Source organism: Epinephelus lanceolatus, chromosome 16, assembly GCF_041903045.1.
Source record: "Epinephelus lanceolatus isolate andai-2023 chromosome 16, ASM4190304v1, whole genome shotgun sequence".
Classification (NCBI taxonomy): Eukaryota; Metazoa; Chordata; class Actinopteri; order Perciformes; family Serranidae; genus Epinephelus; species Epinephelus lanceolatus.
The window spans coordinates 30,487,156-30,514,917 of record NC_135749.1 but is presented as its reverse complement, the minus strand read 5'-3'; the positions used below and the strand labels follow the sequence as shown (position 1 = coordinate 30,514,917).

The 27,762-nt window shown below is 40.6% G+C and overlaps 1 protein-coding gene across 3 annotated transcripts in view; it reads left to right on the top strand.

The window, feature by feature from the left end:
* pvrl2l (PVR cell adhesion molecule related 2 like) overlaps positions 1–27,762 on the top strand; it is a 445,969-nt gene that overhangs the window by 403,148 nt on the left and 15,059 nt on the right. For 2 of the 3 annotated variants that reach the window (XM_033637391.2, XM_033637393.2), the window contains exon 7: positions 27,516–27,645. In XM_033637391.2, coding sequence (XP_033493282.1) covers positions 27,516–27,645 — 130 coding nt within the window. The remainder of the gene's footprint in view (positions 1–27,515; positions 27,646–27,762) is intronic. The other variant, XM_033637392.2, reaches the window with a different exon arrangement.

Here is a 27,762-nt window from a genome sequence, read left to right as displayed (position 1 = left end):
ATTCACGTTGTTATTGTTCCTTAATACCAGCTAATAGTGGCCATGCTTCATGCTTTTATCAGGACAGGAAAAACAAATAAATGTGCTTGGCAATAAAAACCAGTAATAGACATATAAACACATCAGCAGAAAGGCAGCAAGCAAGACATTTCTGAGAGTCAGTGATGGACAGATATTTTACAGATGACATTTTGTAGCGTCCAGAGCCAATTTTCAGCTGACACAGAGCCATTCATCAGAACAACAATACCCGGCCTGCATAATTATTTATCTGAGTAATGGGTTTCCATCACTCTTTAATACATAATTTCTTTATCAACAGTGAAAGTGTTTCACTTAGAGAAGAGTGGAGATAGGTGATGATGGAGAGGAGGCTACAGGGGTTGGAGGAAATGCTAAAAAGGGAGAGGAAAGAGATAATGAGGGAGGGAGAGAAATGGATGACAAAGGAGAAAAACAAGGAGCATACATATAAAAGAAGAGGAGGAGGGAGAGGAGGTGTAGAGGAGGCAGAGGAGAGGGTGGGATAAAGGGAGGAAATGAGGTCAGGGAAAGCGAAAGAGAAGAAAAAGACTTAGGATGAGGAGTCTTTAACAGAGGTGCGAAGTGATGGATGAGTGTGTAGGAAGTGTACAGAATGAGAAAATGGTTGCCTTGGTGCCGAAAGCCACAGAAGAAAAATCAGCTGTAAGCCCTGCGGTGTGTGTATGTGACTTTTATGTGTGTGTTTTCACCCAGGAGTACTGAGTCAAGGAAGGATATTGTCTGAGGTCAAAAAGTTCATTGCTAGCTGTTGGGGTTGCAACAAATCACTTCCAGACAAACACACAAACACACACCGAAGCCAAGACAGCTGCTGTGTTTGTGTTTTGTTTAAGGAGGCAAATACCTGCATACCTGTCATGTACAAACAAGCTGTGGATCCTAAAGCACGCAGCTAAAACACGCACTAAGTATAAATTCGCATGTTTGTGAGTCAGTGCTGTCATCCACACTTAGTGGCATTATATACATCAAGTGAGATTTATGTTCCAACATAGTGACATTGCCTGTGCACACACAGAAAATCCATTTACAGAACCAAGTTATTAACAGCGTGACTTCAAATACCTGCAGCCTTGGTATCTACAGCAGGAAGATATACACACATAGCCGCACAGACGTGACATACTTTATGTAAGTATTGATATACTGTGCTGTGTCCTGATATACAAAACTAATAGATGAGGCTGGGACAACTTCACGTTCGGTCTGCAGAGGAAACATTCAGGGACATGACAAGAATGCAGTGACACGTGTTAGAGTTGTGTTTCCCTGCTGATTTTATCTTATATACTCCTCAGTTTTATGGTGCTATACCATATACCATACAGAAGATAAAGGGAGACTCTATGAGTCTAGTAATGTTGTTTGAGTTCACTTCAAACCTGATTTTTTTTTTCAGTTTAGCGAGTATGATTTCAATTTTGTTTTATATTTATCTTCATTATTACACCCAAGATCTTCCTCGTTATCAGTGTTTTGGTTCATTTTGAAGAAAGGAAAAGGTTTGATTAAATCTTAAGCAAAGGTAAAAATGAAACACCAAAGTTTGGTTTACATTTTGTACTACTTTGTCATTTGCAAGTTCCTTCGTCATTTCAAGTGTTGTAAAGAGAAATGTTATTGCTCTCCTTTCTCTCTCTTAAAGCAGGCAGTGTTGAAAGAAGTATTCAAATTACACACTTAAAGATATAATATGTATCATTTCCACATTAAAATGTCTAAAAACAGTTAGGCCTATGTTATACGTTTTGTTGAGTTGTGTACTTTCAGTATATCAAATATTTTCAACAATGTTTCAACCCAGAAAAATCTGTAATTTCTTTTAAGAAACTGTGCCTTTAATTTGGTTGCTTGTCAATGGCATCATATCTCTAAATAATACAATGTTGTAGGATTATACTAAGGTTTTATTTTTTTGGGGTTGTCCGTCTGTCTGAATGTATGTCCCATTCTTGTGAACGCATTATCTCAAGAATGCCTTGAACAGATGTCTTCAAATGTAGCACAAACTTTCAGTTGGACTCTGCAATGAACAGATTAGATTTTGGTGGTCAAAATCCAAAGGTCACTGTGAACTTGCATACCTCTCATTCTCCTGAATGCAATATCTCAAGAACACCTTGAGGGGATTTCTTCACATTTGGCACAAATGTTTACTTGGACTCAGCGATAAACTGATTGAATATTAAAGGTCAAAATTTAAGGTCAGTGTGACCTTGTGCCCAGCTCTTTTTCGTCAAAATTGCCTTGAGAGACTTTCCTCAAATTTGGCACAAACGTCCACTTAAACTCAAGGATGAACTGGTTATAATTTGAAGGTTGAAGGTCAAGATCAAGGCCACTGTGACCTCTTAAAACATGTTTTTGGCCATTACTCAAGAATTCATACACAACATTTCACACAAATGTCTAATAGGAAAAAATGATAAAGTGATGACATTTAATAACAAAAAAGGTCAAAAGTCAACTTTGCTGTGATATCATAATGTTATGCCAAAACACTTTTTTGGTCATTACTCATTGTCATAACTCAGTGGCAGCACTGGATCTAACCCTTGTAACACCACCAGCAGAAGGTTTGCTTTTTAATTTAATGGCTGAGCACTGCATCATATTTTAAAAGCTTCTCATGTGTTTTACATGTAAAATCTCAATCTGAAAAGTAACTAAAGCTGTCAAAAAAGTAGTGAAAAAAGTATCACATTCTTTGTGATATGCGATGAAGTTGCATAAAATGAAAATAGCCAAGCAAAGTAAAAGTAGCCTACCTCAAAGTTGTACTTGTGTGCCAATGTGTAGGATTTACTGTAGTGGCATCTAGCGGTGAAGTAGCAGATTGCTTGTAGGATATCTACAGTGACAGACATGAAAACGCAATAAGCCATATGTAGAGCCAGTGTTTGGTTTGTCTGTTCTAGCCTACTGTAGAACAACATGCCAGAATCCATGAAAGAGAACCTGTTCTGCATGTAGATTGGTAACAAAAGCACAACAATTCTTATTTTCAGGTGAATATAAACTAATGAAAACATGGTTATGAACATTATATACCATTTCTGCTGATAGATGCCCCTACACACTGGACCTATAAATACAATACTAGTAAAGGTACTTGGTTACATTTCACCACTGAAAGCAGTGCTGTCACATTGAAATCCTGCAGGCAAATCTAATTACTGTATACATTTACTTGAGCATTATTAAAAAATATTAAATGAGGTGGAAAAAAGTCACTACTTAAAATGGTCCCAATTGTTAGACATATGCAATCAGCAATAAGGACACTCAAGATGCTTTTTTTAAGGGGTCACAATCCAAAAGAAAGTGTGAACGATTGTTTTAAAGTGTCTGTAGTCAGTTCATCTCGTGGTTAGATCCTTCAAATAAATGCTGATGCTTCAATCATACAGGGCTTTTTTTCATCAGACTGCTTTAAGTGTGCTTTTTTGTCCTTGGAAATGTGGAATTTAATTGGAAGCAGGGATAGCTCAGAACGGCAACTTTGCTCTCTCATTAAATGTTTCCAGCCCTGAAAAAAGAAAAGAATTCACAACGAAGCTCGTTAAAATAATCATATTGTCATTATCAATGAAAAGTTCCTGGTGTCTGTTTCACCAGTGAGAATTAACTGGTAACAGGGCAGCGGGCAGAAGCATTGTTGCCATGGTTATCTTTAGTTATACCTTTGTGCGCTGGTTGTTTCAGATTTTAGTGAACACGTGAGCAAGTCAGAAACAAGTATTTCATGTTATATAAGTAAGAAAAAAAAACACTTGTGTTTGTGTATCAGTGTGTGTATACCACACACTGATACACTAATGGACAACTTGATTTGTCAGAGTGCAGCCTGCCACTTGATTGCAAATATAATGTAAACCACTTCCAGTTGATTTGGCTTTCTGTCTTTTTAAATGTGTTACTGGCAGCTACTGCATAGCAACCAAAGCTGGCACCGCCAAACACACATCTTTCACTGTCTTTCCGAACAGCACGAAGCTTTTAACTTTTTGTGGGAAACATCTTTGGCTGCAGTGTATGCTTAGTGAGGTTTAACAGTCATTATTTCAGTGGGAGCTGAAGTTAATCACAAACCTGCTGATGGTAAGAATATGTTTGCAGCATCATTTGCCCTGAAAAAATGATAGATAAGAAAGGAGTTCAGACCATCAGTCACATATCCAGAGGGGCAGATATTCTGAATTTAATGAACAAGTAAATAATGATAATTGGTTTCCCCCTGCAGCCCTCATTCTATAAACCTTCTCTTTGTCACAAAAACTTTGACAGTCCTAGCTCTGCACTCTCTGAAATAAGGCTTTGAAAAGGATTCTCAGGTTCTACCCAGAACCATTTTACTTCTGAAGAACCCTTTTTTGAAGAAAGGGTTGTTCAACTCTATCCCAGCAATTGACGAGATTTTCCGTTTGTCATGACACAACACTTCCCGGCCATTGTCAAGATATTCTGGCAATCTGTGTTTTAGCTGTTATAAGATAGGGGGCTCTGTTACACATCTTGTGAAATAGAACAGCACCGCCGTGCCCAAAGACAAACGAAGCCTAGTTTTGGGTCTCCAACCCTACTGCACCATTGAAACAGCAAAGACTGCTGTAGTAGTGATTTCACACAATCCGTACTCCCTGAAAGCATGAGTATCAACCATGAGTGTTGTCAATTGTGCTGGACCATTAAGCCAAAGGCTGCTGGACGTGGGTCTCCTGGCCCCGGGATAATATGTTAAACTAAGACTAGTGGGTGAGAGATCTATGGTTATTATAGTTAATTATTATTTTTAGAGCCCCCCTAGGTGGGCTTTAGATGAAACCCTTGGAATATAAAAGGGTTCTTGGTAGAACCCCTTGGGAGTTTTTTTTGTTTTGTTTTGTTTTGTTTTGTTTTATATAACCCTCAGACACAGGACCCTTTCAAAGGAGCTTCTGGGCCGAAGCTTTCACAGATGGCTCTAGGTATAATCCTTTATGTTGGGTTCTTAAAAGAACCCTCTAAAAGAATTCCAAGTGGAACCTTTATAAAAGGTTCTACTAGGAAGCAAAAAGGGTTGTCCTAGGGCAGGGGTAGGCAGCCTTTGGCTCTGGAGCCACATGCTGCTCTTTAGCTCCTCTCCAGTGGCTCCTTGTGGTTTGAAATTATATGGAAATGAATAATTCTTATTTTATAACATTTTAATTTTCGTGTGTCTCTTTTTTTTTTTTTTTTTAAACATTTTACAGTGCATGGACAGATTTATTTGCTTTCACTCATGCAGCAACCTCCGAAGCTGACAAATTAAGCCAATGTGAAGTGCCAAAAACTGCAGTTCCTCTGATGGCCACTTGAGGCTGGCTCCAAAATAGAGTAAATCCCCCACAGCAGAAATAAATATGTTTACAGCTTGGTACAAAAAACTTGCTTGAGTGACAGGTTGTCTGTGAGGTCTTGCTACAGTCTAGGAGTCAGATTCACCTCTCACTCCCTCACAGCTCCACCACTATTTATACCATTTATGCTTTCACCGCCAGTGCTGCAAGGTTAAGGTCCCAAGCATCAATAGCCCACTGCTTATTTAGTCCTATTAATAATACTGATAGGCTAATGTAAACTTACAGTTCCTCCGTATATGGTTCTAGTAAACCTTTATTTGTACATATCATACTAAGATGATGTTGTGTTTGTGTGTCTTTCTTATAATAACATGAAGCGTATTAGTATTAATTAAGCATCTTACAAAGGTTTAGAGCAGATTGTGTCTTATAAGGATGCATTAAATCTGGAATACAACAGGCTGATGTGCATGTGTGCATGTGTGTGTGTGTCTGTGTCTGTGTCTGTGTCTGCGTGTGTTTATATATCCCCTGCATGTTGATGTTTGTGCACACATTGTTTCTTTCCCTTTTCATATTTCTGTTATCTCTGTGCCCTTTGCGTGCATTTGTGCGTGTGTGTGTATGTGTGTCTGTGTGCGTTTGTATGTTTGTGTGTGAAATTATGATGTGTGCTATTTTTGGCTGAGTGTTTATTTACCTTGTTGTTGTATGCATGCATGGATTTGTTTTGTGTGTTTGTGTGTGAAAGAGAGAGAGAGTGTGAGTGTCTGTGTGTGTGTAGGTGTGTAGATCAGCAGCGAGGGGACAGATGACCGATAGGGTTCCAAGGACAGGGAGGCCACGGGGGCCTTGGGCTTTGTGTGTGAGTGTGTGTGTGAGTGATTCGGTGTGGCAGTGGATGGCAGCAAGCATACGGCTCCCCGCGAGCAGAGAACAGTGTCACAAGAAGTGGAGCTAACACACACACTGACAAAAACACTGACACACAAACACAAACACACAAATTTTAATCATAGCAACAGAAAGGCCACAAATACACAAGAAACAAAAAACACACACACACAGAGGTGTGAACTGTCATTCAAACGTATTCATTCACAGGGAAAGGCAGCCGAAAACACCAACACTGGGCAAACACATCTGCGTAACACTCAGCTTGCTCTTTCTCTCTCTCTCACACACACACACACACACACACACACACATTAGGCTTACTTAATTAACACAGTAAAATCAGAAATTAACACACTCTTATATTATCAGTACATTATTCAACAAGCCTCTCATATAATGAAGATTTTTTGAGTTTGAATTCATTTACAAAAATAGATCCAAAGGTCAAAACTCTTTAAACATTACACATTATGAAAGGGGAACTAAAAACGGCACACATTATTTCTTTAATATTCTGCGTCTTATCTCTTACAGTCTGTATCTATACAGCTGACACTGCCTACCATCTTAATGCTGCTGGCATTCAATCATTAGATAAGTGAATGGGATGATGCAAAAGATATAAATGGTGAATCTATATTATAATATCACTTAAGGCGATTAAAGTTTTTTTCAGCCATGTGTCGATACCAAGCAGGCATACATTACCAGAAAACCTAGACAAAGTCTTCACTTGACTGTATGTGTGTGGTGTATTTCGCCTCCATATGTTTTCAGTCACCTTATGAGTAAATATTTAATTAATTCATGGTGAATGAGTGTGTTTATGTGTGCACAAGGATCCTGGTTCTGTTCATGTTCAGGACGTTGGAGACACCTGGAGCCGTATCAACAAACAAAGAGTTGTTCCAAGTGCTGAAATTCTACGAAAATTCTTTTCTAAGAATTTCCCCTAACAGTTAAGACTAGATTCTGTCATTTACAAAGCATCTTAGTCCTTAAGAGAGCTCCTGAAGTAGAAAACTGTAAGGAGTAGGGAGCAGGACTTTTAAGAGGATTAAGAGTTTCTTAAGCAGAAGAGAAGATGTCGGAAAGACAAATGAGTAGGAGAAATAGACAAATTATAGCCAGATTAGATCATGCAGGGATAATGTTGGTGGCTGATCTCATTAGAGGTTGACTCACATCTCCCACACAATGCAATAACGATATAACACCAGAAATGAAAGCGTTCACAACACTAAGATTTTTGGCAAGTGGAAAAATGCAACAGTGTAGCTTGTTGACTTGGACTTCCGAAACCTTCTATCATCAGATTGACCACACAAACAGTCTCATATTGTGACACGGATCATTCCATTTCCACTGGGTGCCCACACCTGGCAGGCCCACAGAAGGACAACCAATGACATCGTTTAAAAGAACTAGTACAGTTCCCCTTCAAAATCTGCCTGTACAGACCAGGAACTATAATTGTTCGGTTTGTGGTTTTGCTACGTGTAGCTTTCTCGAGAATGCTCATCCAAACAACTTCACACTAAACACTGCACTTCTTTGGGTCCTGAACAACACACCTGGACCCAAACAGCTATAGAATCATTACAATGTTTAGATATGAAAAATTGGATTATGTTGCTATTTTTACTCATTGTCCCCAAAAATAACTCACAAAAGGCCACCACAGCACTTCAAAATATGCAGCTTAATGGAATATTACGTACTTACTGTGTGCTTGTGCTTCTGCTTCAGAGAAAACATTATACTACTACATTTACCTTACAAAGACATGTTACTGGTTACACTGAAGACTCAGATTTTACTCACAAAGTACAATAAATAAAATATGATGTTTCATTATTTATTAAACTATCCAGCAATATATTAAGATTGAAAGCTCCACCTTAGACAGACATTTCGTCAATTTAAGTATATTGTGCCTTCATTGCTTCAAATTATTCTCCCTCTGTCCCCAGGTTAATGCATCCCTGAAAACACCTGTATGGTGTAGAAAGAAATCAGAAACACCTGCCATCCTGTATAGCAAACAAAAATTTGACTAATATTAGGACTTAATTCATTTGTCTGTTACTAGATTTTAACACATAGGGCACATAAAAATGATTTTCTAAGAGTGAAGTTATTAAATATTTGGCAACACTACAGTGTATAAGGGCAATTTTTATTGAATACATATATGTATATATATATATAGTAAAACAACAATATTTGTCCAGCTCAGATGATGGATCATTTGAATGGATGAAAATGTCGCTCATTGTCTCAATTGGAGAGAAGCATCATTGGTGTTTTATCAATGTTTTGCTTATGAGTAATTGTTGAAGGAAATTTGACTCTGTGAATATCTTTCCAACTTTAACTCTATGAACCTTTTACTGGTGTGGAGTACTAGACTGTACCCGCCTCCTGTTCTCCCTGGTTATAAGTTAATATGGCAAAGAAAACACCAAAAGATCTACTCCCAGTCAGTTATATGGTGAGACATGTTAGGCTCGACTCACAGGAAAATACACCGTAAGAACACACTTCATCTTTTCATATGAAATGAATGTTGAATGAGAGATTGCACTGAGTTACAGAAGCTAGTGGAAGAGAGGTTAAAGCCCAGATCTGCCCACACCACCCAGAGCAACTTCGAGCTCACATGGTAGACCAAGCGCTCCATATGGGCTGAGTCCTTCAGTCCTTTGCAGCAGCTCAGGTTCGATCGAACCCGCAGCCCTTTGTCATCTCCCCTCTCTCCCCCCTTTCCCGTCAATCTCCAGCTGCACTATAATAAAGGCAACAAAACCCCCAAAAATAATCTTAAAAAACATGCCAACCAACCCAAAAATCTAGACATGATGTTTACACGTGTGCATGTCAACTCCTACAATGTCACTCACACCCACAAACACACACTGTATCTCTGTCCTCTTCTCTCTAATGGCCCCTCTGTGTGTGTGTGTCTCTCTCTCACACACACACACACATACACACACACACTCTGTCGCAGCCATCAGTGTAATACCCAGTCCCCAGACAGTTTAAATGCAACAGACCATCTAAAAGGGTGAGAAGATTAGTCAGTGTGTGTATACAGATGTGTTTGTGGGTGTGTGAATCACTGAGTGTGTATGCCATACGGTTGTACAGCGTATTAACTGTAAGTGTGCCAGCTCAACTGAGTGCATGTGTACAAATATGTATGTTTTATGGTTGTGAGCTCGCTCTTAATTTGTTGGTGTAATTCTCACAGTGTGTGTGTGGCTGTGTTTAGTCCTCTAACTTTCCGAGTATCTGCTGCAGAGTCCCTCCGGTGTGTGTGTGAGTGTGTTTTCCTCGTTTATGCTTGAGCTTCTGCATTAATCTGTGTATTTTATGGACTTTTAGGTTGTTGTCTTCATGTTTATGCATGTGTGTGTTTGTGCCTGCACTCTATGTGTGTGCATGTGTGTGTGTGTGTGTGTGTGTGTGTGTGTTTTGTGCACAGATACGCATTTGAATCTTCCAACCTTCACACGCCACCTGTCTGCATGTTTGACCTTCCATCCTCTCCTGTGTATGAGCGCATGAGCCCCTCTTTTGACCTCTGCTTTCCCCACAATGCCTCCCTGCTCTTGCCTACACCCCAAGCTCATTGCCTATGCACAGTTACCTGGTAACAGACAGCTGCTGTTGCCATGGCATTGCCGGGGCACCCAGGTGTCCAAATAGCTGTCTGAATGACTGACGATTGGCTGTCGACGATTGGCTCTATTATTTATTTTTCTCTCTCTCACACACACACATGCATATAAACATGATCTGAGTCCCAGCGATAGGGAGTCACATACACACACAAACACACACACACACACACACACACACACACACAGAGTCACATCTTCACACTCAGAGGCGTGATGATTGGCTGTGAGGAGAACATGACCCCGATTTGGGCCTGTGGGACTTGAAGTTGTAGCGTGAAGTGTGTTTGAAGTGGCTTCAAGTGACATGTGGTGTGTGTGTGCAGGAGTGAGTGAACTGAGCGGTGAAGTAGGTTGAATATTAAAAGTGTTCCCTTGGCTGCAGACCTGGGCAAAATAGCACTTGAATATATTCCAAACGCTTGAAATAACCCAGGGAGCGCTTGATATGACTGATCTATCCTCCACTCGCGAGGCCATTCCAAGTTTCTGGCGAGGCTGAAATTGAGCGCACCCCGAGTCCTTCAAATATTACAACCCACTTTTGCATTCTCACATTTTCGTGCAGGTATTACCCCCAGTAGCTTAACCTCTAAACCGTGCGGCTCAGCCAGCAGGTATTGAGTGCCAAATTGACTCCAGAGTTCTTTCTCACACCTGCCAGAGTGAAAGAGCTAAAGAGGTGTGGATGAATGTGCAGTTGGCAAACGCAGAGTCAGATATTCAGTGTGACTGGGGCTTGATCTCTTCATTATCAACCTGACATGGATGAGAAATTACTCAGCCTGGACTACTGAGAGTACAAAAGCTAAAACTTATTTTCAAGTCTGCAATTTTTTGATATGCTAATTTTGCTAGAATAACTCAACTCAACGTTATTTCACACTTGCAGTTCTGTTCATTTGGTAGAAATAACCCAGAAATTTGGAAGCATGAAGTTATACACAGTCATTCATCTGACAGTTTTGGCAACTGGCATCCTGTTTCATCAGCACTATGAACCTACATGGGGAAATCAAATTTGGGTTCTGCAGCAGGGACAGAGAAAGCTTCCAAAAATTGAATAGTAATTAGAATAGTAATTAAATGAGGTTATTTAGGGACAGGAATTGATAAGATTTTATTGATATTATTGACATTATCAATTCTGATTATCAGAATCTTTCTTGGTTCCCTTATTGAATCCTAAAGAAATTTTCTATGTAGAAAAATAGTAGGCCTACACAGGTTTTAACTGTTTAATTGTCTCTGTGTCTGAACACAGTATAGCAACAGTCTGTCTGTCATTTAAAATGGATGAAGTGAGAGAATATCTGTACAGGACTTGTTTTCATTTAGGTTTTCTTAGTCACCAAAAAAAATCTGCTAACCCTGCCTGCGTGGTGCTAACAGATATGTACCCTTGCTCACGGACGTGCTGCCCAATTGGGAACCAGTGGCAGTCATGTGTAGTGTCAAATACACAGCATATTGGAATTTAAGCCTATGTTGCATCAAGAGATATTTCAGCATATTACGAGTGATTACACCCTAACTTGAATGATCATTTTACAGACATGGAAAGCAGCACTGTTGTCATCTTTCTTCGTGAAATGAAGACATGTTCTGGACCTTCTTGTTGGAAGTTTTTAGCAGCATAGATGCATTGGTTTTACGTCATTGCTTTGCATACAAAAATGTTAGAAAAACATGCCAGCATTGATAAAAGGAAATGATAAGCTTAGAGACACATGTTTTCAATGGATTGTAGATTTTGGAACCGGTTATCAACTGGTTATCGAATTTAACCATAAATTATTCAACTCAAATGTTCTTAAAGTGGTATTAACATAGTGAGATTTTCATTATTGTGCATTCACAGCTAATCCTCATGTTTTTGGTGAACGGTGAATTGGACACACAAGTTTGCAACTTATGATCTTGAACGTGTCACTTACTCTTACTCTACACTTACAAAACACACAGCCAAACACCTGCAGACAAAAGCAGCTCAGAACTGCTGAAGCCAGTTTATAAAACCATTTTAATGCAAATTTTACGTCTTGGTTAGAGGAGACGCATCTGAATGTCAGCCCCTTCTGCAACAAATTTGAAATGATGTACCGAGTTGAGGAACCAACATCTTGGTTAATATCTGCAAGTGAATGATGATCGCAGGATTTTATTTAATTTATAACAAACGATTACTTGATCATAAACAGCTACATTTTTCAGGACTGTGAACTTAGTTCAAAATTTAGACTTTGAACCAAACAAGAACTCTGTCGAAGTGACCTTTGAGCTAGCTGTTGTAAAGTGTAAACATGCACAACAGTGCAGATTTTCAATTTCTTTTATCTGATTTCACTCATTTTTAAAGATTTACACTGCCCAATATCAGATGCAATGCCTCAGTGTGTTTTTACAGGCTCATAACAGCAGTGGTTCCTGACCCAACCTGAGCTCTCTAAGAAAACAAAGATAAATATCCCTGGGACATAAGGGAAAGAAAACACAAGAAATGTTGGAAGACAAAACTCAGAGATCTCCCTCCCTCAGTCAGCCCGGGGCACTGTAGGTGCAATATGTGTGGAAATTGAGCTTCAAAATAAATCAAAAGTGGGAACCGTTAGTAGAAATACAAGATAACATTGAAAATACACAGAGGTTTTAATAAAAAGTGAAAACAATAAGCCTGTACCCCCTGCAGTACATTAATCCTGCAGTACCACGTTAAGGCGGCTGGTAATAATTTATCTTTTCAACAGCTGAGACTGAAATTCAATAACTCTAATTCTCATTTATTTTAAATACATGCACTGCTTTGCCTTCACCCTCTTCCTTCCATCAGTACTCTCCAACTCTCCTAAAATCTATTAAAACTTACTTTAAGATCTTATTGACAGAACTGCTTGTTCAGCACATTCACAGCTTAGAAAGTAAGCTGGAGGAAGGGTGAGATACAGAATGAAACAAAATATAGCACAGTGCTTTAAACAGGGTGCAGTTGACTTTAATGTGTTAAATGTGTTTTACAGAAACAAGAGGACAAACCTCCACTTATCAAATCCTGGTTGTTACCATAAAGTGAATGACCATGGACAATACAGATCTTTCTTTTCATTCATTTGATAGACTTGTAACACATCACACCCTAAAACAAATTTGGTGGCCAATTGGCATTTTTTTGCTAAAAAGGCCGAAAACAACAACCAAAACAGTAAAGTTTCGAGCCATATAAAGACGATAAAACACTCTCTCACACTCTTGCTTGATTTGAGGGATCAGTATCAGTGGGTCTGATACATGATCTATTTTTTTTTGTTGTTTTTTTTTTTTTGAGCAAAATTGTAGCTTGGTAAAAATCTACTTTTAAAGCGATGTTTCGTATCATTTGAAGTGGGTTGTATGAGATACTTATTCAAAGTCAGTGTATTACCTACAGTAGACAGCAGTCGGCACACTGAGTTTGGAGATACAGGCAGGAAAACTGCCACAGACGCAAAGTGATGTACTGCTGTGTATGGGAGGAGCAGCGAAACATATTGAATAGCATCTGACAAACAGGGATAGCGGTAGATGTCTTGACAATATATAATTAGGATGCTACTGTGTGCAGGTAGAGTGGTTGAGGCAACAGGGGCCCTCAGCTCACTGTCACCCCTGGGGCCTTCTTGGAAGTTAATCTAGCCATCACAATAAGTCGCATCACTTAAACATCTTCAAATGTTACTCCCAGTACAAGTGCAACAAAGTTCTGACACGGCACTGTACTCACACTGCGGCCTAATCTCTTTAAACTACTGAAGTGCCGCCACAAAGAAACAATCCACTCTGTTGTTAGTTTAAACAGCAGATTTTCCACTCCAGACAGAGCACGTCCTCACTTCTCGGTCCCGTTGAAAAACCTCCTTTGAAGCACCTTGCTTTGCTCCCCTCGTCTCCCCCTTCCCCCCTCCTCCTCCGAGTGATTTGATGTAATTTGACGAGGTAGGTGACAGCTCTTTTAAGAGAGGGGACAACTCGAAATGTCAGCTTCACTGTGTTTACACAGACAGAAGAGAGGAGGCAAGAGGGGGACCAGAGAGAGAAGACTGAAGAGAGGAGATAAATTCAGCCGGGGTTGCTCTTCAACTCCTCCTTTTCTCTCTCTCTTTATTATTCTTCCATCTCTTCCTCTTTATGTGTTTTCCCTCCTCATTTGTGTTTTCTCCCTCTCTTCTCCTCCAGCCTCCCTCTCTTTTCTTTCTCTCTCTCTCTCTCTGAGTATGACCTAGTTTGATCCTGAATGGTTTGGGGGCTGTCTGTCTCTGAGATAAACTCATTTGCTCTGGATCATTTAGAGAGCAATGCCATTTCACTCCCCCCCACCCCCAGCCCCAACCCCCACCCCTCTCAACCCTCCATGTTATTTGGGGAAGCAAGTACCAAAATGTGTGTGTGTGTGTGTGTGTGTGTGTGTGTGCATTTTAATCTGTTAAGTGGGTAGAGACATGTGGGGAGAAAGGACTCTCACACAGAGCTGTCAGAAAATGAAAGGGGAACTCTGGCTGCAGATAAGGTTGTGAAGTGTTGCATATCCAAAGATATCTGTCACACAAACACAGAGAGCACTGATAGGCAGATTTATTCAAAAAGGTCACGCCGCACTTGAGCTTGTGTGTGTTTGCGTGTGTGTGTGTATGGGAGAGAATCGTGCCGTGCAATGGGATTTTAAAGATCCCATCAGACCTGCTTCACGTCATGTGTGTTTTTGCGTGTGTGTTTTGTTTCTCCACAGGCTGCTCAAAACCGTCACGTACCCGAACCAAAAAGCCGTGGGTTGGATGGCTCTTGTCTGGTCTCAGAAGGCTAATTACACTGAATGCACAGTGATGGAGCTGCCTTGAAATTATTTATGATTTTTCCGCTGTCCCACTTGTTCTCGTCAGCCAAGTCATCATCCGATGCGTCCTCGATTGGCACATAATTTCTGATCCTTCACATCCTTTGCCCTCTTTTTTTCTTTTGTTTTAAAATTGCTCTTTAAACATTAAAAAGAAAAATCCACCGCTCTCTCGCACTCACTTGTACGCACTTACACAGAATATCTTCAATCAGCCCCGGACGGTTTGTCTGTAGGTCGATCAATGCAGCTTTAGCAAGGGACTGATACCGAAATCCTGACATTTACCATTGATGTCTTAGATCATTAAGACAATTTCTGTCATAGCACTCCTTTGTACTGCAGCCGCGCTCAATGCAACTTCATGTCCTCCACAGAGAAAAGAAAAAAAACTCAACAAAAATTGTTTCAAATTGTGATAAAGTGCTTTACAGTATTTCTTCTAAGTGTATTTCCTGTTAGAATTAGGTCAAACACATCATGAAGGACTCTAAACAAGCACTTTGTCTTTGGAGTTCTCTAGAAATCAGTGCAACTGCCTTCAAACACGGCACAGAGATCACTACACTAATATAAAATATTACTGAAAACATTTTTCTTTACCCATGGCTAATATTAAACATCCACAACAAACATTTACCTGCAGTGCTTGTTACCTCGGCCAAGAAGGTCGTGTATTCAGCTCGCGTTGTGTGTTTGTTTGTCAGCATGATTACAGAAAAACTACTGGCCTCACTTTGATTAAATTTGTTGAGAGAGTGTAGCAAGAGCCAAGAAAGAACCCATTCAGTGTTGGAGGGAATCTTATTCACGGGACAGATACACAAATTATTTGTATTATTCATAGCCAGGGTTACACGTGGCTCTCACTTTGGACATCACAAGCAAACATGGAGGTGGCTTGTGTTGGTTATTAATGGTTATTAACCAGTTTAATAACCATTTTGAGCCATTTTGGTGTCTGTGTGGGATTGGGACTACTTAACAGCTCGGATGTTAGCTGCTGCTGCTGTGTTAGCTCGTGCTTACTGGGCAGGGAGAGCAGGCGGAGAGCGGCCCACAGAGATGGTCCTTCATATTGTGTCTACAGGAGCAACAGCTGATCATCGGCTATCAGCTGTTCCTGCCCCCTCACCATCAAAAATAGATTCTAACTCTGTTGTAAACACTGAATCTTCATATCAGTAAGTTCTGAATTTTAGATGTTGCCACGGTTTTTGTAATGTTCACTTATCACTACAATTATTGCAAAACAAAAAGAAAAACTCTTTAAAAAATCACAACATGCATTGTGAAATCAGAAATTTCAGGCCCCAACAATCTCAAAAGAAGCTTGTGAAATCCTGGAGGGACTGAATGGCGACAGTGTTGATAGAGTTAACAGTGTTAATGAGGGGTCGGCTCACAGTCGCTGTGGTGTAAATCACAGGATGGGAGTTTTGCATCCACAGGTTGGGATGGTGCTATCAGTGGAGTTAACAGTGCTGACAGAACTAACAGCGTGATCATCCAGCGGTGCTCATTTCCAGAAAGCAAAGGCATGAACGTCTTTCTCTGATTGGCTAAGCGTTGCCTTCATTGGTTGGGTTTGGTAGATTTCGGCAACAGGAGGGAAATTAGTTAGGGTTAGGTAAGTTTGTCAGGATGAGCCAATCGGAGGCAGAGTAAGGCAGATCAGGGCGAGTTATACCTTCGCTATTCTAGGAAACGCAAATTTGCCTCCCGTGCACGCCCAGCCTAAGTAGTGCACAGTGGCAGCAATAAGCTAACCAGCTACATGAATAAAAGTAGTTTGCTGCAAAGTGAATATTTTGAATCTCTTCAATATTGCGAGACAGGGAATAGCAGAGGGGTCTGCGTTCTCCGAATGCCCTTCTAGTTTGTAATGCAATTGGAGGCACACGGAAGAAGATGGTGTAAACAACAATGTGTACGTAAAATTCTTCCATTATCTTACTTGTCCACAATTATTAAAGTTAAAACTTTGGGAAATGAAAATACAATCTCTAATTAAACTCATGTCATCTCAGGCTACTTGCAAACTGTTTATCAGTTTTAGATAATTTATCCTGTTTGTTGACTCACATTGTGGCAACGATTGCATGTTATACCTTCCAAATTTTCACTGCAGGGGCCCAGTGCAGTGGGGACATTTTGTCACATAGTTTTACATAAAATCAGCTTGAATGTGCAACGCTATTCAATTATGCCGATCTTCGTGGAGCTTGTTCTCTTTTCTCCCTCTCACCTTTCCTTTTCTCTTCCCTACTTGCTCTCTGTCTCTCTCTCTCTTTCTCTCTCTCTGTCTCTCTCCAGCTTTCGTACCTCTTTTCTAAAGTGCCTTGCTGAAAGGAATAAAGAAGCTTTTAGCCTCTAAGATTATAATCATTCCTTTTTTATTCATCATAATTGCTTGCTGATTGCAGTAATTTCTGTGCACTCATAATTTTAGTGGTCTTTTTAGTGCTTGGTGGCCACACGCCGCTCGCTCGTATTTATGGATTTGTGTTTTCTCTGTGTGTGTGCGTGTGTGTGTTTGCGAATGTCGTCGAGTCAATTTGTCTTTTCAGAGTTGGTGAATGCAAGAGGGCGCACTAATGTTTCTGTTTGTGAGTCAGAGTTGGAAGAAAAGGACAGGAGGGGGGTGCACTGGGATAAAATAGGTGTTTTTTTAAAGGAGGGACAAAGCAACAGGGGCATTTTTAATGTTGGCACAATAGCAGAGAACAAGTGAGCAACAGGCAAAGTGACTGAGAGACTACTGTACGTCTTAACTGGAGGCGTATACAGAGTGCAGTATTTTGATGAAGGGCTGAAGGACGAGCACACAAGGGATGAAAGAAAAGAAAGGAAGTGGTTAACACACAGCAAAGGAGGGTGATGGGAGAGAGGAGGAGTATCAGGAGGGTTATAAAGAAGGTGAAAATTAAGAAAAAAATTAAAAGGAGGAGGTGAAAGAAGGATTGTGAGAAACTGAGAGGGAGGCAGTTGTTGTTTCAGTGTCACTCATGGCCTCCCTCGGGAGTATATAGACCTTTAAAATCTCCTCTTCTTTTCCGCAGGCCGCTAACACTCCTATCACTTCCTCCTCCTCCTCCTCATTCCTCCCTCCTTTGCTTCCAGCCTTCCTTCCTCTCCTCTAATGTTTTGCCCACCCTCCTCTCTTATTTCCTTTCCCACCATCTCTGAGATCCTCGCATTCTTTTCTTGTCTTCCCTCCTGCCTCCCACCTTTCCTCCAACACTGAAGCTGCTATTTATAAATTAACTGCACGTGAGTGTGGTGTTCAGGGATAGGAACGGGCAGAGTGAAGGGAAGTACGTAAATTGTTTTGTGTTTGTGTGTGGCAGCAAATTTCAGTAGCTGAATCTGATGGCAGCGTTCATTCATATCCTGTCATATTGCATCAAAGTCTACATTTCAGGCTGCAGGGCTTTGGAGCAAAACTTCTCTTTAAGCTCACAGAGTTGCTTGGGAATATTTTATGTCAAAAACATTTGGGTAACACGACCTTAAAAAGTCTGAGGCAGCCACTCAATCAGCCGTAAGTTTAAAAATGCTCACTTCTCAAAATGGCATTTTATGGATGGGTGAACAGCAGTACCAGGCTCAGTCTTCACTGCTCTCTCCAGCACCATTTCAGTGGTTATTGTTACGATTACAGTCAGCTGTGTCCTCACCATTTTCTAAACGACTTCTCTGGTTCTTTGCTGGAGGTTCATGTGAGAGTCATAAAACCGACATTTGGTCATGGAAAAGCATTAGTTAATAGTATTATTATGGATAAACCTGCAAAATGATGTTCTGATCCAAAACCAAGTAAAGCCAAGCCGGACTGTCAGAAGAAAATATTAAAATGTAGACATTTCTGCAAACCCCAAATATATTACATTTTAATATTTCATATATACAATCATGGATGAGTTACTGAATTAATTAAAGATAAAAATAGAGGGTTTTCCAAAAAAAAAATGTATAAGACTACAGGAGTAACCCCTCTTAATCATCACTGACCCCGTAGAATCCGTAATCCGTAGGGCGGATTATCAGACAATGGGCCCCTGGGCTAGTCATTTGGTTTTCCTTTGTGGTTGCTTTGAATCTCTTTGTGGTCATTTAGAGTCCCTTCCATAATGGATTTTTGGTCCTCAGCCTCCATGAGATGCTCATCATTATTCTACCTTCATCTGAGGATTTCTGATATAAATCTATAGATTCATTTCTTAATCTTTCCAAAAATTGGACGACAGCTTGGTGCCACTAAGTAGATGCTAATCCTGTATATACTCACACAACCCCAGAGTACATTTGGCCTAAAATCAAGGGTCACATTATTTGAATGCGGGAAGTGATTATTGAGAAAGTGAGTCCTTGTTTTAATAAACTGAGACAAATGTGCCAAAACAAATGCATCTTGTTAGGTCTCATGTGCTTCGTCTACTTTGCAGATTCTTAAAGGTTTATGTACCCACCCTGTGACATGTGATGTAGAATAATAACAATCACATTGTTCAAAATTACAAGCAACCTCTAAGTAGGGTACTTGTGTTTTTGTGGTACATGAATCTGTGTATCCATATGTGTGTGACACAGTGTTTTGTTTGTGTTGTTTTTTTACCAAATGTGTGTGTGTGTGTGTGTGTGTGTGTGTGTGTGTGTGTGTGTGTGTGTGTGTTTTTCTCCATGTTGTGTATCAGCAAGAGATAGTTAAGTGCAGGCCTTGGGCACAATGTGTTTCTCTGATGGCTAATACAGCCCACACACTGGAGCGTTTGATAAGAGAGAGCAATGGAGCACTTTAGACAAGGATTGTTGTTTCAATTTCATTTAAATTGCATGTGATACAGTAGCAATTTTTCACCACTTGAGTGTCACTTAGATAATAGCATTATATATCTGCAGATTTGGGGTGTTTTGCTGCCAGGCAATGGAGGGAGAAATGGACAGAAACAGATAGAGCTAAGCGGGAGTGAAGGTCTGCTGTAGTGTGCCTGTGTGCACCAGTGAATTCCCACCCACTCATTTTTACATCTAAAAAGCAATGTTACAATATGAAGCCCGGGCTATTGATTTAACAATATAAATGTTTGATAATTCATATAAATATTCCACAACCCCAGTAGAAACCAACAGTGACTCGCTGATGAGGAAATCGAGCTGCATTTTAGATAAAGATGGAATTTAATGGATGGAGGTGGTGTGTATGTGTGTGTGTGTGTTTGTGTGTAGCAACAGATGAGGATGTGTTGAGCCCGGGACAGACAGGAAGTGTCAGTGGGTGTGTTGACTCACCACTAAAGCAACCTGCTTGTGGTAGATTTGAAAAGCTGCTGTAGACTAACAAACAGAGAATCAGCTCCTGCAGGTCATGGGTACATGGATGAAAACACTCTTTGGTTGTTTTGCTTTCCATTTTTGCTTCTAAACTTTAACCAAGAGGCTAGAAGCAAAGTTTTTCAAGGTATGCTTCCATCTAGATGCAGAGCAAACTTTAAAGGGACAGTTCACACCAAAAGCAAAAATACATAGTCTTCCTCTGTGGTGCTATTTAGGAATCTAGATTGTTTTGGCGTGAGTTGCAGAGTGATTGAGATATCGGCTGTAGAGATGTCTGTGTTCTCTCAAGTATAATGGAACTAGATGGCAATTGACTTGTAGTGTTTAAAGTGCAAAAAAAATAATTTGAAAAACTCAACAGCAATGTCTCTCTATAGAAATGATGACCCAGTTACTCAAGATAATCCACAGACCTTGTTGTGAGCAGTTTTATGTAGAAACTATTTTCTTTCTATAGAACTACACATGACAACCGTATCACCACACAGAAGGAAGCATGCATTTATTTATGGACAAGAGGCTTGGGCTCTTGACAGCACAAGATGTAAACATAAATGACATCCTCCTTGGCTGAGCTGTAACTTTTGCTAGCTCAATGGTGCTTGTGCACTTCTTCCTGCACGGTGACATTGTTGGTGGGTGTAATTAAAAAAAAAAAAAAAAAAAAAAAGTTCCATTCTGTTGAGTTTTTAGATGTATTTTTTGATGATAGTTCCAATATATTTGAGAGAAGGCAGACATCTCTATGGCTGAAATCTCCAACACTCAACAACTCACACCAAAACATTTAGAATGATAAATAGCACTTAAAGGTAAGAGGAAAAATATGTAGTTCTGATTTGGGGCAGAGTCCTGCACGGGTCCAGTTTTCAAGATCCGCCCCGACCCGACCTGGGGACGTACAAACCCGCACCCGAACCGCAAACCCGCGCATCAGGCCAATTAGTACCGCAACCATTAAACCATAAAGTAATCATTTTGGGTCATATTGGCTGAATATTGAACAGCATATTGCCACAGTTAAGGTGCCAGTAAGTAAACAATGACCTGAATGAAGCAGCTCTCACAATAAAAACCTGACTTCAGCTCCATCATCAACCCTCTGTGTTCTTCTCCCATACGAGTGTAAAAGCACTCGTTTGTTACGTTTAATGCTTTTAAACTTTTAATCTGTGTAATGGAACTTTACATGTATAACGTTAATAATAGACTTACTTTCTGTCCAGAGCAACGTTCAGCAGTTATGAGCCGTCACGCGTTTTTAGAATCCATCGAGGAGAGAAGTAATCCATCAGGGAAACACTTCAGAAACATTATAAAGTGATAGTTGTACATTTTATCCACTTATTTCTCAAATACCTAAATAATTATTTACTGTTTTGGAAGCGGCGCTTGTTAGACGGTGGCAGCCATGTTGATTCTGTCGTCCAATCACAAATTGTGTTATTAGATGGTGAAACGTGTGTAAACAGCTGAACCACTGACTGTTGCGAAATAGCAGAGGCGATCCTCAGAGAGTAAATAATGACCAAGATAGTTATCTGTAGTTTACCGAACTAATGACTGATGTGTTTATCTAAAACCCGCGATCCGACCCGCATGTTATTTTTTCCACCCAGATCCGAACCCGGGAAAAACATTTTTTTTAAAAACCACCCGCAAATCAGCTGTTTTACCACGGGTACCCGACCCAGTGCAGGATTCTGATTTGGGGGTGAACTGTCCTTTTAAGTTAATTGTCAAAACGTTGGCAAAAGTTGAAAAAAGTGTGAAATTTCATCAGCTAAATCAAACAAGAATAACCACATTGGACAATTCTGCACAACCCCAGGTTATATTCAATGGCGTCATTTTTTTGTTTGTTTTACACCCAATTCTACCTTTTTTTCTAACTACGGTGTTACTAAGGTTTGGAAAAGACTGTGGTTATGGCAAATAAATAATAGCCCTTTTTAAACAGGAATTGTGCAAATTTGCAGGAAAGCCCAATCAGTCTTCTTTCAGCATTGGCAGTATAAAAACAAAATCGGGGAGTGCAGCAAAATGCTGCCTACCTGTTTTTGTTTATACAGAATGTGCCTTTTTTGGGGCAATGGGGGGCATGAGCAAGTAACAAAATGTGTAGCTTAGCGTGTGACGTAAACAGTGATGTGGGAGGGAAGCCACGGCTGGTCAGTCCTTCGGCGATTCTCACGTAAGTCGGCCCGTCCTTCACCGTCCCCGTCATCTGACGGTTAATGGCCTCTTCGTTTGCGAGGACTAGGTGGGGGTGCAATTCTTTGTCTCCCCAGTTGCTCATCTTTACAGTGTCTGTCAGGTTTGCATTTCCCTCTTGCTACTAGCTGCTGGCTAATTCCTGCTATCAGCTGTTTCCTGTTTATCCACCGCCAGTGGCTCACACGTGCGGCGTCATCAACAGCTACTCCCACAAGTCATCAACAGTTCCTCCCGTTGCGGAAGGCCACCTCAGTCTGTTTAAACTAATAGGGTTCCACCAATATGATTACCCTACGAGGCAGAAAACTGGGCACCTCGGATCAACTCGCCAATCCGGCTCTGTGTGTTGAAACGCTTGCAGCTTGGCGGCAAAATGGCCCAACATTCTCGAAAAATCTGGCAGTGTAAAAGGGGCTTTTATGTTTACGCTGTGGTTAAGGTTAGCCAACTGAAACACTCAGTTAAAGTTTGGTTAAGATTGTGATTATAGTTATAAACAGATAAGCATTAACTGCAGGTCTCCAGGCACCACGCCAACATCCACACCCTTACTTTACACTACACACTACTTCCTGCATTTACAAGGAACACTGGTATTGTTGCAGAATTGCCCAATACTCCTAGGGATACTGTGCTGCGTCTGTGATATTGGGTCACAACATTTCACTGATGCTTCTCACCTGAAATGATAGTTTTTGTATGGAAATTAATAAACAACAAAGCCTCTAAGGAAATACAACAAATCTAAGCAGTTAATTAGTCAGCAAGTTAAGGTTTTACAGTGTTTATTTAACAGATTTATATGCATGGAAACAGTTTTGAGACTCATGGGCGTCATTAGTGTGCTAAGTAAGCAAGAAGAATGGTGTAACTATATATGAGAGCACCCTCGCTTCCCTTGCTCACTGTCGTCTAAAGCCATATGCGCACAGGACTGGTATTTCCAGGGGGCCCGCCGTTAATTTGTAATAATGGTGGAGGTCATCTTTGATCTTAGTTCTTTTAATCTGTTATGTCCATCATTTGTTAAGTATAACATTCACTGCAAATTACCTACCATATTTTGCCAAACACAGAGGTCATATTTTAGTCCCATGCAAACTGGAATTTCAGTTATTTTGGTTTGTATTTAGGTTTTCTGTTTTCTTGTGCCTCTTTTCTGCCTCTGTCCCGGTTGAGAGAATTGTGGAGGCTGCGTTGGCAATTATCAGTGAAAATTTGGACAGTATTTTTGGTGCAGGAGGCTCATCTCGCTACGCAGCATGGAGATCTTTTCACAGAAACAGCAGGCTCAAATCAATCAGCAATCTCTTGAATGATGATGAGATGGAAAACATGACAATGTGTGGCAGAACTGGTTCTGTTTATTTAACCCACTTTTAAAAGAAAAAGAAAGTTAACACTGTACGTCACCGCTGGTGGTGCTGCGTACAGTTAGAAAGTTAGAAATGACTGCACATCATATCTGGGAGCTAATGTTCCCAGGTAATTCTAGTCCTGTGCAAATAGGACTACAGTCAGTAGTTCTCAACCAGGGGTCCTCGAGGGAGTTCCAGTGGGTCCCAAGGAAATGGGTTTATTAAAACAGTTAATTTTCACTATCTAATTCACTGTAGAAGTGAACCAAATATAAATGAGTCATAGGAGTGACTATTCTGATAGTAGGTTTCACTTCCTCCACAGTTATCTCCTCACCTGAGTTGACAACTATAAAATTCTGGGCTAAAACCTAGTTCACATTACACGATTTTCACCCTGATTTTGTGTCGCGGAAACTATTGTAATCTTTTGAGTGTTCATACCTGGCGACATGTGTTTCTGTCAGCTGGAGTTGCGCCAACTGCGTTACGACCTGTGTGCACACCACAAGATTTCTCCACCGAGCCCTCGCCAACAAAGCCTCAGAATATATATAGAGAGAAAGGTGACATTTAGAGAGCAAGCCCAAATAAGTAACTCCACTTTAGAAACAAGCCCAAAGTCGCGGGTAATAAGTGGACCTGGCAACCCTGCGGCTTGTCCTCCTCACATTTCTTCCGTCCTCCTGCGTGCTGACGTGGGACGTATCCCGCCTCTCATTGGCTGATGCTCTTTGTCAGTCGTGTCACACTTCTCCAGTTTTCTAGCATGCCAGATATCCAGTCCCAGTCACAGACGAGGGGGCGACTTGCTCGTAGGCTTGCTCACATGAGGACTCCTCGTGGCAGACTATCTGCCGACTCATCTCCAACCCAAGGTGGCTCTCAAGATCCTCTGCGACGTCAAAATTGTGGTGAAAATCGTGTAATGTGAACTGGGCTTTAGTCATATCCAACAACCAAAATCTTTTCAGGCAGAGGTCTCTGAAGCTTAATCTTATCAAATAGGAGTCTTTGACCTGATGTGTATCAGTTTAGGGGTCCATAACATGAAAAAGGTTGAGAGCCACTGGTCTAAGATGTGCACACATTTTGGCAGATTTTGAATCCCTTGCACATTAACTCCAACCAAGAGCAGAGTAAACTCTATTGGATTTGACTTGTGAGGCATCATCCTGTTAAACCTCGCCTTTTAAGTACCATCAGGCTACATCCCAGTGCAATCCATGATCTTTTTCCTTCTGAAACCTGTTGGCAAGAACCCTTTCAAGCCCTTTAAATCTCTCAAAACAAACAAACAAAATCCTGAAAGCAGATTGCAAACTGAGCATTTACAAAATCATCGTGCTCTCAAAGTGTATTCTACTCTCATACCCTGACCCGGTGCACTGTGTGCAGAAATCTTGGCTTGCAGAGTGATAACAGCTTGGGTTTGTTTGGTGCTCATTCAAAAGTTTGTGGTATTTATGAACTTCCATACTAATTTAATTTCCACATATACCGTCTGGCATGCGCTGCCCTTTGAATTCTATATTTTTAAGGCTTCCTGGTGGTGTGGAGACATATAAGGGTGTCAAAAATTAAACAAAAACATAGAAAAACTGGTCATGTAATGGGATTTTTAATTAAAAGTCAGGGTTTTTCTGCCTTAATTCAACCTTCTCATAATGCCTGCAGTGAGAAGAAAAGGTTTGTTTAACGAGGATTATGGCATCCTGCCTATTAGTAAGAAAGGTGAGTCTGTACTCTGGCAGACTATTAACACCAGTTTTGCATCTACTATACCTTCAGACAACCCATCATCTCTTCTCTTTCTACTCTTCTGGTGTGCATTCAACTCTTTATGACCAGTCAGGTTTCTGGTTCTGCAGCAAATCCCACCTTTCTTCCTCACCCCATGTCGCCTGTGTGGCGTTTCTCCTACAGCATCACATCTCATTGTTTATCGAAAAGGCGGTTTGTTATCGACCACAAATATCAATGGCAAACATCGCCAGTGTAAATCGCCATGGCACACATCAAATGAGCTTCCAACACACACACACACACACACAAACATGTTTGCACACATGGAGAGAGGAAGGGATTGCCTGAGTTCACATGCTTCTGTCTGTGTTTGTGTTTGAGCATCTCCAGCTGTGAGGAAAGGCCGGTGTCATCCGCTGTCTTTCTCCCTCCTCCCTCCATCTGTCTTGCCAATCTTTCATTGTGTATTTCCTCTGTTGTTTCTCCACCTTGGATCCATCCTTACTTCCTCGCCTCCCTCCCCTTCTTTCCCACTCTCCTTTGCTTTTTCTCCTTCCCTCATCCTCTCTTCTCTCATCTATCTATCTATCTATCTATCTATCTACCTACCTACCTACCTGTAATTGATTCTTTCTCTCCTTGAAGACTGTGCTAGCATGGAACAGAATGCCACCTACTGGTGAGAAGGAGGAAAAGCAGCCACAACTCGGTGATCAAACACATATTTTCAGCAATTCTTCCACTTGCCTATGTTTTATCACGTATCCCTTGTAGTATCTAGCTATGCATATAGTTATTATTTTTAATTTATTTATCTGTGTCTAAAACTTCTGCGGCATTTGAAAGACTGGAAACAGTCCAAATTTCACTGTTCACAGGTCAATTTCTTTGTTGGGAAAATTGATTTGGTGCAACTTGAACCTTTAATTTTGCATCCACATGTGTCTTCCTCTGTTTCCTGCAAGCTATGGTTCTTCATCCTGAGAACAGGCAGTAAAGGATGAGGATGATATCACTTTTGGTGGCTGAAAAAAATCTCTTGGTGCAACAATGAACACAAAAGTGTTTTCTTGATTGATGCAAATGTGTTTTTAAATGCATTCAATTACATTTTGATGTCTTTCACAAGCTATAATTTAAGAGGGGACTCAAACTCCTGTATGTACAGCAATTGCAGGACAGTTTTTCTTGTAGCAACAGCACAAATTGGCTTCATTTTAGGTAAATAAACATACAACAATCCACTAGATGTATGTAGTAAGGCTAAATGAGTGCAAATCGTGGGGGTAATTATCCTTTTATCATCTCTGTATCAAACGCAGCGGAGTGCTTTTACTTCAGCGGCGGTGATGAAATATGATTTCATGAAAAAAAAAAGGACCAAACAACCTGTGAATATAATTCAACCCTCCCTTTGTTGTTTCTGCCAAAATCCCTGTTATAGTCGATGATTGTGCAGAAGCATCACGGTGGTTGTTTTGTGCAGCAGCTGTCGGCTTGTTTTTTTTTTCTTTTCTCAAATAAAAGCACTACAGTAATGAGAGGCTTTTACAGTCAATTTAGATGCCTAGCAGCCCTCCGGAAATCATAAATAGGCTCTTAATTGAAGGGAGATGTTGAGGTCAGCGTGAGACTCTGCTGACGTGAAGCTGCATTGCAAAGATTTATGGCATTCATGAGTGTTCGCGCAGCACAACAGAGCTTTGAGCTGCTTTCATTTTACAAGATCTCATATTGAATTCTTTATGCTCATGTGATTGTGCTTCTTACCTGCGTTCACATTGCTTTTCCTCTCACCTTATGATGGCTCATTTTACTCACATTGCATTAAAACCAAACTATTGGCCATTTTGTTTCTATCCCATATTTTGCTCAGCTACAGTTGATGGTGCTGAATGAAACATGCTACGTTATTTTACACAGACTTCAGCAGCAAAACACACAGAGATATTCAAGGTAGCAGCAACGAAGTGCCAGAAGCAGTCGCATCAAATATAAATTAATCTTTAATACATTTCTCTCTGTTTTGCTTCTCCCTCACCAGAAGAGAAGAGAACAATCACCCCAGGCCCATCAACAGGTGCCGTCGTCGGTGGTATCCTTGGCGCCCTTGCCTTCATCGGCATCATCATAGGCATCATCTTCTTCATTCGCAAGCGCCACGAGGATGCAGAGTAAGTCTTCATTAGCATCCCTGAATCTACTTGATTGTTTATTTAACCTCCTGAGAAAAATTAATCTCCCCTTCTGGAACTGAGGCTCATTAAAACTTATCACATGTCACGAGGGAA